This window comes from Crocuta crocuta, unplaced genomic scaffold, assembly GCF_008692635.1.
Source record: "Crocuta crocuta isolate KB4526 unplaced genomic scaffold, BGI_CrCroc_1.0 scaffold246, whole genome shotgun sequence".
Classification (NCBI taxonomy): Eukaryota; Metazoa; Chordata; class Mammalia; order Carnivora; family Hyaenidae; genus Crocuta; species Crocuta crocuta.
Genome location: NW_027531902.1, coordinates 6347383 through 6361443, shown reverse-complemented (window position 1 = coordinate 6361443; position 14061 = coordinate 6347383). Strand labels below are relative to the sequence as shown.

Below are 14061 nucleotides of genomic sequence, written 5' to 3'. Positions count from 1 at the left end.
TCTCTCTCTGCCCCCCCCCCCCCCCCCTTGCTCGCTCGCTCGCTCTCTCTCTCTCTGAAAAATAAACATTAAAAAAATTTTAACAAACTTTATTTTTAAGAGTTTTACATAAATATTGAACAGTAAATACTCAGTTCCCATATACCTACCTCCACCCTACCCCACTCACAGTTTCCTCTACTAGTAGCATCTTGTATTAGTGGAGTATATTTGTTACAGTTGGGAACCAATGTTGATACATTATTATCAACTATAGTTTACATTTAAGTTCATTCTTTGTATTGTACAGTTCTTTGGGGTTCAAGAAATGATGTATATAGAGTTCTAGGTATTTTTTGTAATTTTTTTGGTAATGTTTATTTAATTTTGAGACAGAGAGAGAGACAGCATGAGCAGGGGAGGGTCAGAGAGAGAGGGAGACACAGAATCTGAAGCAGGTTCCAGGCTTTGAGCTGTCAGCACAGAGCCCGACGCGGGGCTCGAACCCATGAACTATGAAATCATGACCTGAGCTGAAGTCTGATGCTTAACTGACTGAGCCACCCAGGCGCCCCAATGTTTATTTATTTTTTAGAGAAGGAGAAAGACAAAACATGAGTGGGGAGGGGCAGAGATAGGAGACACAGAATCCAAAGCAGGTTCCAGGCTTTGAGCTGTCAACACAGAGCCCAAACGCAGGGCTTGAACTCACAAACCACAAGATCATGACCTGAGCCGAAGTCGGATGCTTAACCGACTGAGCCACCCAGGCACCCCATATAGTGTTATACTTTTATTTATTTATTTATTATATTTTTAAATAATATTTATACCCAACGTGGTGCTTGAACCCACAGCCCTGAACTCGAAAGTTGCATGTTTGTTGCATGTTCTTCCAACTGAACCAGCCAGGTACCCCTATTGTTGTGCTTTTAATTCCATACACCAGTTGTTACTGCTGGTGTATAAGAAAGCACTTGGCTTTTTGTATATTAATCTTATATTTTGCAACCTTGCTAAAATTACTTATTAGTCCCAGGAGTTTCTTGTTGATGATGATTTGGGGTTTTCTGTATAGACAATCATGTCATCTGCAGAGAAAGTTTTATTTCTTCTTTCCCAATCTGTAAATGTTTTATTGCCTTTATCTGTCTTACTGATTTAGCTAGGATTTCCAAAATGTCATTGAAGAGGAGTGGTGAGAAGGGACATCTTTGTCTTATTCCCAGTCCTAGGAGGAAAGCATCTAGTTTCTTGTCATTAAGTATGATGTTAGCTGTAGGTTTTTGAAAGTTCTCAAGTTAAGAGAGTTCTTCTCTATTCCCAACTTGCTGAGAGTTTTTATCATGAATGTGTGTTGGCTATTGTCAGATGCTTTTTCTGCATCTGTTGATATGATCATGATTTTTCATTAGTGTGTTGACATGATGGATTAATTGATTTTCTTATGGTGAATCAACCTTGTATACCTAAAATAAATCCTGCTTGGTTGCAGTGTATAATTCTTTTTATGGGTTGAATTAGAAATGCTAATATTTTGTTGGGGATTTTTGCATCTGTATTCACAAAGAGATAGTGTTTGAGTTTCCCTTTCTTGAAATGTCTTTGTCTGGTTTTAGTATTAGTGCGATGCTGTCCTCATAGAATGAGTTAGAAGCATTCCCTTCTGCTTTTATTTTCTGAAAGAAACTGTAGAAAATTAGTATCATTTCTTAAATGTTTGATAGAATTCAATGTGGGAAACAAAGGCAGGAGGAAATGGCAGATAAAATTAAATTTCCTTATAACCTGCAGCCCATTGACAAATACTTGAGGCTGGCAAAGTAAAATGTTTCTCTAGGAACTCCCTACTGTCTTAATGCTAATGCTTTGCTAGAGGGAAAAACAACCTTAGCTTGATAATTGCTAGGCCTCCTCTATCCTGTGAGTCTTCTTTAGCATATGAAAATCTCATTGCAAACTTCCCCTGGACTTTACCTCCCCCAGCTCCATAGTATAAAACCAGTCTCTCCTCATGGACCCAGAGCAGCTCTTCCTGCCCATGGGTCCTGTCTCTGTGCTTTAATAAAATCACCTTTTTGCACCAAAAACGTCTTCAAGAATTCTTTCTTGGCCGTCAGCTCTGGACTCCATGAACCACGCTATCACCCCAAAACCTCAGCAGAATTCACTAGTGAAATCTTTTGTGCCTAGTCCTTTCTGTTTTGGAAGATTATTATTGACTCAATTTTCTTTTTTTCTTTTCTTTTTGTTTTAGAGAGACCTCAAGCAGCGGAGAGGATGGGGGGCGGGGGAGAGAACTCAAGCAGGCTCCACGCTCAATGCAGAGCTCAATGCAGGGCTCTATCCCATGACCCTGGAATAATAACCTGAGCAGAAATCTAGTTGGACTCTCAACTGACTGAGCCACCCAGGCACACTGACTGAATTTTTCTCTTAAGTTTATTTATTTTGAGAAAAAGAGTGAGAAGTCTGGGCACACATGCCCTAGCTGGGGAGGGGCAGAGAGAGAATCCCAAGCACGATCTGCAGTGTCAGTGCAGGCCTGATGCACAGCTCAATCTCAGGAACCAGGAGATCACAACCTGAGCTGAGATCAAGAGTCAGATGCTTGGGGTGACTGGGTTACCCAGTCGGTTAAGTGTGCAGCTTCAGCTTAGGTCATCATCTTGTGGTTTGTGGATTTGACCTCTGCGTTGGGCTCTGTGCTGCCAGCTCAGAACCTGGAGCCTGCTTTGGATTCTGTGTCTCCCTCTTTCTCTGCCCCCCCCACCCCCCCAGCTCATGCTCTGTCTTTGTCTGTCAATAATAAATAAATGTTAAAAAAAAATTACCATTACCAAAAAAAAGTGTCAGATGTTTAACAAACTGAGCCACCCAGGTGCCCGTCAGTTTTCTTAATAGATACTAGCCTTAGCATATTTTCCTTCTCATGTACATTTTGGTAGATTGTCACTTTGAAGGAATATGTCCATTTCATGTAAGCTATCACATTCACGGCCATAGAGCTGTACATCTCTACACGCTGTTCTCTGAACCCCTTAAAAAGCTAGACTATTTTTGTTGTTTATTTGTGAGACGGAGAGAGACAGAGCATGAACAGTGGAGGGGGGTGGGAGACACAGAACTCAAAGCAAGCTCTAGGCTCTGAGCTGTCTGCACAGAGCCTGACGTGGGGCTCAAACTCACGGACTGTGAGATCATGACCTGAGCTGAAGTCGGACACTCAACCGACTGAGCCACCCAGGCGCCCCAAACCTAGACTATTTCTTACTCATCTTTGTGTCCTCCTACCACCTATGATATAGTAGATACTCAATAAATGTTTGAATGACTTAAATTAACATAATTAAGGTTAGTAGAATTTACATATCAAATAGGTAAAGGACTAAAGCTGCTTTAGTTGCTCAGCTTTATTGGCTTTGTACACAGTAATCAAGTATAAACTGCTTTTTTATAGCCGAGGCACAGGGGGTCCCAAAAATAGAGGATTGGCCACTGGCCGCCAAAAAGTCAAAGGCAGAGAAGCGAGTGGTTGTGGAACAAGAGAGGAATTTATTTTAGTGAGGCCAACACCTGAAAGACAGCCAGGAAAGACAGCCTACCATCTCAAAGACTGTCTCCAAGGTGCCCAAAATACTTCCAGGTTTATATAAGGAAAATGTGGGGCAAAGGTGGGTGGGTCTGGGCAGGTAGGCAGAGAAGGTCAAATCAGTCATTGCTTTGGAGTCAGTCACCGGCAGGGCCTTGCTGGCTCAGGGCAGTCCTTATTGCTGGATGGGTTAGTTTCTGTTCCCTTCAGGGATTGCATTGCGCTCAGGGCCTTTTGCAAAAGCTAAGAAACACTTTGGAAAGAACCCAATTAGTGAGGTCTCGATGGAGGCACCCAGAGTCCTCTTTCATTCTGAACAGAAAAAAAAAAATACCAGAGAGGATTAAGTTAGTCATAACCATATTATTATCTAATATTGTGTGCTGGTGTGTGTACTGATAGAAACTATATCAGCTATAGGTTTTTGTATGTGTTTGCTTGTAATCGTAATAGCACCATGCAAGACAGGTGGTAGTTTCTGCATTTGCAGATGAGGAGGCCCCATCCCATAGAGGCTAGTAGGTTTCTCTCCCAGAAGTCAGTGTAACTCACTTCCTAAACACAGACACCAGAGCCTCAAGTTTTAGACAGAAGCCTCTACTGCTACACAGCTATGCTGACTGAAGAAAGGGGAAAATCATTAGTACTGTGAGATATCATCTTAGGGTGTGATTCTTTTTATAAAAAGTATCATGTCTTTGCTCTGAGAAAGACCCCTCCCCACCCACATGCTGTCTCTATCTCAAAAATAAATGAACATTAAATTTTTTTTTACAAATAGTTTATTTGAACATTAAAATTTTTAGGGGCGCCTGGGTGGCTCAGTCGGTTGAGCGTCCGACTTCAGCTCAGGTCATGATCTCTCTGTTCATGGGTTTGAGCCCCGCGTGGGCTCCGGGCTGACGGCTCAGGGCCTGGAGCCTGCTTCAGATTCTGTGTATGTGTCTCTCTCTCTCCGCCCCTCCCTCGCTCATATTCACTCTCTCTCTCTCAAAAATAAGTAAATGTTAAAAAAAAAAATTTAAAAAAAAATTTTTTTTAAATATTTCCTTTATGACAAAACAAATACAAAATAAAATTAATACTTTGTGATAATATGAAGTATCCTAATACATACAGATCACCTAGAAGAGTAAAAGGAGCATGCCTAAATTAAAATACTGCTTTGAGTACCAATATTTTTTAAAAGGTTATTATTTTTTATGAAGTAATCTTTATTCCCAACATGGAGCTCTAACTCATGACCCCAAGATCAAGAATCACATGCTCTAGAGGCATCTGGGTGGCTCGGTTGGTTAAGCGCCGGCTTCAGCTCAGGTCATGATCTCACCACTGTTCATGAGTTTGAGCCCCATGTCAAGCTTTGTGTTGACAGCTCAGAGTCTGGAGCCTACTTCAGATCCTGTGTCTTCCTCTCTCTCTGCCTCTCCCCTGCTCATGCTCTGTCTTGCTCTCTCTCAAAAATAAACATTAAAAAAAAATTTTTTTTAAAGAATCATATGCTCTAATGCCTGAGCCAGCCAGGTGCCCCAGCATTTTAATATTAATAACAGTGATGACTATTTTGTCTAGGACAGTGATTAAGAGCACAGGCATTGGATGCTTGAGTTCAGTTTCCAGCTCTGCTTTTGAGTAGCTTTGTGATCTTGGGCAACTTGCTTAAGCTTTCTTTGACGTATTAAATGGGGATAAAAACTATATGTCCTTTTAGGTCAGTGTGAGGATTGAATGAGTTAACTCATGTGGAGTACTTAAAATAATTCCTAAAATGTATTAATAAATGCTCGATAAATGTTAGCTATTAAGAGAAGCTTTATAGCATATTATGCTTAGGTTCATAGAAGTGGAAGGCAGATTAACAGGGTTTGAATTCTGTCTTTGCCACTTACTAGCTGTGTAACCTCATGTAACTTAGCCTTGCTGTGACTGATTTTCCTTATCTATAAAAATGTGGATAGTTCCTAGCACAGTATGAAAACTCCAAAATTGTTATTATTCATGGAATCTGAGAAATTATGTTTCAGTACATAGATGAATTTTCTGTATGACTAAAAAAAGATAAACCAGCAACCATCTTTACTTTCAAATAAAATCTTCATTTTATACTACTTTTATGACAGGGGCACCTGGGTGGCTCAGTCAGTTGAGTGTCCGACTTTGGATCAGGTCATGATCTTGTGGTTTGTGGGTTCAAGTCTTGCATCAGGCTCTGTGCTGACAGCTCAGAGCTTGGAGACTGTTTAAGATTCTGTGTTTCTTTCTCTCTGCTCCTCTCTGCTTCCGCTCTGTCTCTATCTCAAAAGTAAATGAACATTTATTAAAAATTTAAATATTTATTTTACAAAACAAAATAAAAAAATACAGAATAAAACATAAATGCAGAATAAAAATCAGTAGATAGGAATAGCTGAGATGGATGAAGGGAATCAAAAGGTACAGATTTCTAGTCATAAATAAGTCATAGAGATGTACTATACATCATGGCAACTATCATTAATAATGTTCTGCATATTGGGAAGTTGCTGAGAGAGTAAATCTTTTTTTTTTCTAGGGGAGAGAGAGAGAGAGAGAGAGACAGCATGAACAGGGGAGGGTCAGAGAGAGAGGGAGACACAGACTCTGAAATAGGCTCCAGGCTCTGAGCTGGCAGTCAGCACAGAGCCCGACGCGGGGCTCGAACCCACAAACCGCGAGATCATGACCTAAGCGAAAGTCGGACGCTTAACGGACTAAGCCACCCAGGCGCCCCTGAGAGAGTAAATCTTAAAAGTTCTCATCACTGGGGCACCAGGATGGCTTAGTCAGTTGAGCATCGGACTTCAGAAGCTCAGGTCATGATCTCACAATTCATGAGTTTGAGCCTCCTGTTGAACTCTGTGCTGACAGCTCGAATTCTGTGTGTGTCTTTCTCTCTCTGCCCCTCCCCTGCTCACACTTTGTCTCTGTCTCAAAAATAAATAAAACAGGGGCGCCTGGGTGGCTTAGTCGGTTAAACGTCCGACTTTCACTTAGGTCATGATCTCGCGGTTTGTGGGTTCGAGCCCCGCGTCGGGCTCTGTGCTGACTGCCGGCTCAGAGCCTGGAGCCTATTTCAGAGTCTGTGTCTCCCTCTCTCTCTGACCCTCTCCTGCTCACGCTCTCTCTCTCTCTCTCCTAGAAATAAATAAAACATTAAAAAAATTAAAAAAATAAATAAAACATTAAGGGGCATCTGGGTGGCTCAGTTAGTTACGTGTCCAACTTTGGCTCTGGTCATGATCTCACGGTTTGTGTGCTCAAGTCCCACATTGGGCTCTGTGCTGATGGCTTAGAGCCTGGAGCCTGCTTCAGATTCTGTGTCTCCAGACCCTCCACCCCTTCCCCACTCACACTCTGTCTCTCTCTGTCTCTCAAAAATGAACATTAAAAAAGCATTAAAAAAATAAAACATTAAAAAATATTTTTAAAAGTTCTCATCACAAAAATCTTCTGTAACTGTGTATGGTGATAGATGTTAGCTAGACTTGCTGTGGTGATCATTTCACAGTATATACAAATATCATGTTGTCGACCTGAAACTAATATGTCAGTTTGTACCTCAATTTAAGAAAAAATAGTAGAGGGATGCTTGGGTGGCTCAGTCAGTTGAGCGTCCAACTCTTGATTTCAGCTCAGGTTATGAACTCACAGTTTGTGGGTTTGAGCTCTACATTGAGCTCTACAATGACAGTGTAGAGCCTGCTTGGGATTCTCTCTCCCTTTCTCTGCCCTTCTCCACTCATGCTGTCTCTCCCTCTTCTCCCTCTCTCACTTTCCCTCTCTCTTTCTCAAATAAATAAATATTTTTAAAAAGAAAAGTAGAGAGGCACCTGGCTGGCTCATTCAGAGGAGCATGTGACTCCTGGTTGTAAATTCAAGTCCCATGTTGGTTTTAGAAATTATTTAAAAAGAAAATCTTAAATAATAAGGGACGCCTGGGTGGCTCAGTTGGTTGAGCAACCAACTCTTGCTTTCAGCTCAGGTCATGATCCCAGGATCATGGGATTGAGCCCCATATTGGGATCTGTGCTGAGCATGGAGCCTGCTTAGAGTTTTCTCTTTCCCTTTTCCCTCTGCACCCGCTGCCTCTCTACGCCCATGAGTGCACTTTCTCCTCTCTCTCTCTCTCTCTCTCAAAATAAAAAGGGTGTGGGGCACCTGGGTGGCTCAATTGGTTAAGCATCCGACTTTGGCTCAGGTTATGATCTCATGATTCATGGGTTTGAGCCCTGTGTCAGGCTCTTTGCTGACAGCTAGCTCAGAGCCTGGAGCCTGTTTCAGACTCTGTGTCTCCCTCTCTCTCTGACCCTCCCCTGCTCACGCTGTCTCTCTTTCTCAGAAATTAAAAAAAAAATTTTTTTTAATTTAAAAGAAAATAAATTTAAAAAAATAAAAATACAAGGGTGTCTGGGTGGCTCAGTTGGTTGGGGTTTGACTTCAGCTCAGGTCGTGATCTTGCGGTTCGTGAGTTGGAGTCCTGCATTGGGCTCTGTGCAGACCGCTTGGAGTCCGGAGCCCGCTTTGGATTCTGTGTCCCCCACCCCTCGCTCTCTGCCTCTCCCCACTTCAAAAATAAATTAAGAGTTAAAACTTTTTAAATATAAAAAAAATAAATAAAAATTGATTTTAAAAATAGAGTATTAAACTACTACAAATCAAAGTCTTCAGGGAGAAATCTTCTGAAGTTATGCAAATCAAAACCATGATTAGGACTTTTCCTGACACATTATTCCCCTTTAGTTTCAAAAGTGCTTTTTCTGTTACCAAAAGGTACCTAGTAACTGTGGTGTCTAAATGGGGTGTCTCTTGATCAGATGGGGACCCCCAAATGTGGGGTGAAGCTGAAAGAATTCACCTGAGGTAGAACAAAAGGGACAGGAGTTGATTGAATACACTGCGCAGAGCTGGGGCAGGACAGCAGAGGAGAGACTGTAACAAGGCAGTGGGCGGGGGCTGTTTTTAAAGGGGGGAGGTGGGGAGATACGGGAACAGATGGAGTTTTCCCTTTTTTTGTAACTACTTGATTGTAAGTAGCTCATTGTTAGGGCCTATTGATATTTTGAGGCAGGTCACCTGATGGGCGTCTATTCAGCCAAGTGATCACTGTGGGCCCTTTTTACATTCTATTGCTCAACCCTCTTTGCCTAAAAGCAGCCTCTGCATGGGCACTTGGGTGGTTCAGTAGATTAATAGTCTTATTCTTGATTTTGGCTCAGGTAATGATCTCACAACTTGTGGGATCAAGCCCTGCATCCGGCTCTGGGNTGTAGTAACCCCTTGTAAAGCTATTTTGAGCTTTTTATAAAGAACACATTTTTTTTTTTTAAACTCTGGACCAGTGATTTTCAACCTGGTGTAGTTTTGTCCCCCACTGGACACCTGGGAATGTGTAGAGATGGTTTCAGTTATAACGCTGGAAGTGCAGGGTGGGTGGAGTATGCATGATACTGGCATTTAGTGGGTAATGTTCTGCTGCACATCCTACAATGGACAGGGCAGCTCACACAACAGAGAACTGACCCTGCTCAAATGTCAGTAGACTGATGGGGAGAAAACCCTACCCTGGACCAAAAGGCTTAATGACTTCCCAAGGTCACTTATCTGCTAGAATCTTAATTTAGAATTGGGTCTCGGGGCACCTGAGTGACTCAATCAGTTAAGCATCCAACTTCAGCTCAGATCATGATCTTGTGGTTCATGAGTTCGAGCCCCAAGTCGGACCCTGTGCTGACAACTCAGAGCCTGGATCCCACTTCAGATTCTGTATCTCCCTCTCTCTGTGCCCCTCCCCTACTTGTACTCTGTCTCTCTCTCAAAAATAAAACATTAAAAAAATTTTAATTTAGAAGTGGGTCTAAATTGTGGACAAGGAAGCATCTCAGTTTCAAGATCCCTTAACTAGAGGGGCGCCTGAGTGGCTCAGTCAGTTAAGCATCCGACTTTGGCTCAGATCATGATCTCGCAGATCGTGGGTTCGAGCCTCGCATCGGGCTTTGTGCTGACAGCTAGTTCAGAGCCTGGGGCCTGTTTCAGATTCTGTGTCTCCCTCTCTCTCTGACCCTCCCCTGCTTACACTGTCTCTCTCTCTCTCTCTCTCAGAAATAAATAACAAACATTTTTAAAAAGATCCCTTAACCAGAACAGTTCATGTAAACTTTTGGAAAATTAGTAGTCAGTACTGTTGTGTGTTTTGTTTTTTTTTTTTTGTGTAGGGTCTGTGAAACAGGATCTGACAACCAGCCTCTTAGTGATGATCGACAAACAAATTGTGAATATTTTGTTGACAGCCTTTTTGAGGAAGCTGAGAAGGTTGGTGCCAAATGTGTGTCTCCCACTGAACAGAAGAAACAGGTAAAATGTCCATAACTTTTTTTCTCTTCCAGTGTTTCTCAAAATAGGAACCATATGTTTCATAATAGTAAGTTATTATTACCTTTTCCACTGTGTTGACGTTGCACTGATACCGCAAAAGTAATGTGGGTTAAACTGCTGGTGCCTTAAGAGGAATCAGAGCAGTGGCACCAAAACTGTACTAGTAATTACTGTGTTTTTTATTTGCTTTCAGTCGGGGGCATGCTAGTTTTAATGAAGAATGTCCTTGATGAAGCCAGCCTTGGGATAGCTTTTTAAAACAGTATGCATGAGAAGAGTGCATTGGAAATAGATGGCTTAAAACCTTGTAAGCCTAGGGGTGCCTGGGTACCTCAGTGCATAGAGCATCCTTCGATGCTCAAGATGACTCCTGATTTTGGTCCAAGTCATGGGCCCCACGTTGGACTCCTAGCTGAGCATGGAGCCTTCTTACGTCTCTCTCTCTCTCTCTCTCTCTCTCTCTCTCTCTCTCTGTCCCTTGTTCACTTGTTCCAGCATGCACATTCTCTGTAATTAAAAACAAACAGGGGCGCCTGGGTGGCTTAGTCGGTTAAGCGTCCGACTTTCGCTTAGGTCATGATCTCGCGGTTCGTGGGTTCGAGCCCCGCGTCGGGCTCTGTGCTGACTGCCAGCTCAGAGCCTGGAGCCTATTTCGGAGTCTGTGTCTCCCTCTCTCTCTGACCCTCCCCTGCTCACGCTGTCTCTCTCTCTCTCCTAGAAATAAATAAAAATTTTAAAAAAATTTTTAAAAAAAAGCAAAAAAAACAAAAACATAGCCTTACAAGCCTAACTTTGCCTTTGTTCTGCCTTCATACTTGATTGATACAATTCCATTCTGGTATCTGAGATTTGTATGTGGCACATTTTTACTCCCTGAAAGCTTAAAAAAAAATTTTTTTTAATGTTTCTTTTGAAAGAGAAAGACAGTGCACAAGCAGGGGAAGGGCAGAGAGAGAGGGAGACACTGAGGCACAGAGCCTGATGTGGGGCTTGAACCCACAAACCGTGAGATCATGACTTGAGTTGAAGGTTCAGCTGACTCACCCAGGCACCCCTCCCTGAAAGCTTTTAGAATCTTTAATGCTATGTTCTTTTTTTTTTTTTTAACGTTTTATTTATTTCTGAGAGAGAGACAGCATGAGCAGGGGAGGGTCAGAGAGAGTGGCAGACACAGAATCTGAAACAGGCCCCAGGCTATGAGCTACCTGTCAGCACAGAGCCTGACACGGGGCTCGAACCCATGAACCGTGAGATTATGGCCTGAGCTGAAGTCGGAGGCCCAACTGACTGAGCCACCCAGGCGCCCCTTTAATGCTGTGTTCTTACAGCCTTGCTGTGGGTCCTTTTTCATTCATTCAATCTAGAAGCTCATGTTTTACCATTCTAGGACCTTTTCTTTTCTTAAGTTTATTTATTTGTTTTGAGAAAGTGCCAGCAGGGTAGGGGCTGACAGAGAGAATCCCAAGCAGGCTCCACACTGTCAGTGCAGAGCCCGATGTACAGCTCGAACTCACAAACCATGATCATGACCTGAGTCAAAATTGAGTCAGCTGCTTAACACACTGAGCTACCCAGGCACTTACTTTTTATATTATTTCTCCTATTTTCTACTTCTTTGTTGTTTTGTTCTGTTTTATTTTAGTATTTTTAAAAGATTTTTTTGATTTTATTATTTTTTAATGTTTATCAGTTTTTTAGTTAGACAGAGACACACACACACACACACACACACACACACACACACACACAGACACACACACAGTATGAGTGGGGGAGGGGCGGAGGGAGACACAGAATCTGAAGCAGGCTCCATCCAGGCTCTGAGCTGTCAGCACAGAGCCCACCATGGGGCTCGAACTCAAGAACCGTGAGATCATGATCTGAGCTGAAGTTGGTCGCTTAACCAACTGAGTTACCCAGGCACCTCTATTTTTTTATTTTTACATAATCTCCACACCCAATGTGGGACTCGAACTTAGAACCCCAAGATCAAGAGTCACATGCCAGCCAAGCGCCCCTGTTTTGTTCTATTTTATTTTATTTTTTTAATGTTTATTTAGAGCACGAAAGAGAGATGGAGGGGAAGGAGCAGAAAGAGAGAGACAGAGGATTTGAAGCCTGTTCTATGCTGACACCAGACAGGCTGATGCGGGGCTTGAACTCACAAACTGAGATCATGCCCCTAGCCAAAGTCAGATGCTTAACTGACTAAGCCACCCCAGGCATCCCTTGTTCTAATTAAGATATCTCTTTGACCTTATATTTAGTATTTTTATTCCATTTCCCTTTTCAGTTTCTTTTTTATTTTTGCTTTTTTTCCCCTCATTATCAATTTCTAAGAGCTCTTTTGTTTCTTAAATATTCCCTCCCTTTCAGACATCATGTTCTCTTATATGAATGTATTGTCATTTTTGGATTTTTGTTTTTAAGTTTCTTCTGTTTTCCTCAGTGTCTTTATGAAGAATAGCTCTTTTCCTGTTAATTTTGTTCTCATCTTTTATGTGAGTACCGTGAGAGCAGAGACTTGGTTATAGTCACACTGTGTGGCTTTGGGGAATTTAACAATCTTCTGTGTTTCCATTTCTCTCTTTAAAAAGGCATAATGATGATACCTTGTGTAGATTTTGGCAGGAGGAAATAAGTAGGGAAAGTGCTTTAAACACAGTCTTTTCCACACTGAATACACCCAAGTGCTCTCATAGATAGATAGGTAGGTAGAGAGGTTAATAATGCATGCTATAATTATTATGATTATTTTCCCTAACTTCTTTTTTTAAATTTTTATTTAGTTTTTAGTTTTCATTTAAATTCAAGCTAGTTAATATACAATGTAGTAGTGGTTTCAGGAGTAGAACCCAGTGATTCATCTCTTACATAAGACACCCAGTGCTCATCCCAACAAGTGCCCTCCTGAACGCCCATGCCCCATTTAGATCATCCCTCACCCACTACCCCTCCAGCAACCCTCAGTTTGTTCTATTTAAGAATCTCTTACGGTTTGCTTCCTTTCTGTTTGTATTTTATTTTATTTTTCCTTCCCTTTCCATGTATTCATTCATCTGTTTTGGTTCTTAGATTTTACATATGAGTGAAATCATGTGATATTTGTCTTTCTCTGACTGACTTATTTCACTTAGCATAATACACTCTAGTTCCATCCATGTTGTTGCAGATGGCAAGATTCCATTCTTTTTGATATTTTCCCTAATATTTTATGGAGTGTCTGTTACTTAATAGGTATTAAGTATATATGTTAAATGAATAAATGATTGAATAAATACTAGAGACAAGGGAGAGGCTCTATTGGTCTGAAATCTTCTTAAACAGCTTTTTAATCGATCCAGTGTTTAGCCTGAAGTATCCCTGAATTCTGCTGTTCTCCTGAACCTTTCTTAGGTTTCAGTTGTAACTTACCTTTTTTTGATTGAATGAGAGAATAAATGTAAATATTGTTCCTATGAGCTGATGAACAAAATGTTAAAGGATAATATAATTGATGGTAACAATGTAACAGTGGTATTTTATATTTAGAGGAATAGCCATTAATTAATTAATCACAGATTTTAATGTCCAAAGTCATTTCACATGAAGCCCTTCTCTTTAACTGTCCAGAAATCTGAACAGGAAGCTTTAGATTCCTCTGAACAGGGGATAAGATATTTTTGCAGGTGAGTTCTCTTAAAACTATGAGTATTATGAAGAAAAAATAAACTATGAGTATTATGTATATACATTTTTAAAACTGTTATTTGGAGGAAAGCACAAGCGGGGGAAGGGCAGAGAGAAAGAGACAGGATCTGAAGCAGGCTTTGTGCTGACAGGCTGACAGCAGTGAGCTGGATGTGGGGCTCAAATTCACGAACCTGGAGATGATGCTCTGAGCCGAAGTTGGACACTCAACCTTTGGGCCACCCAAAGGCCCCCTGTATATACATTTTATTTATTTATTTATTTATTTATTTATTTATTTAAAATGTGGCCTTTTTTTTTTTTAAGTTTATTTTGAGAGACAAAGTTTGAGTTGAGGAGGGGCAGAGAGACAGGGAGAGAGAGAGAATCCCAAGCAGAGTCTACACTGGCAATGCAGAGCCCAGCTTGGC

General features: G+C 41.5%; 1 protein-coding gene across 1 annotated transcript in view; it reads left to right on the top strand.

The window, feature by feature from the left end:
* UBXN2A (UBX domain protein 2A) overlaps positions 1–14061 on the top strand; it is a 54388-nt gene that overhangs the window by 15899 nt on the left and 24428 nt on the right. Inside the window, exon 3 of the mRNA XM_077774018.1 lies at positions 9802–9940. Coding sequence (XP_077630144.1) covers positions 9802–9940 — 139 coding nt within the window. The remainder of the gene's footprint in view (positions 1–9801; positions 9941–14061) is intronic.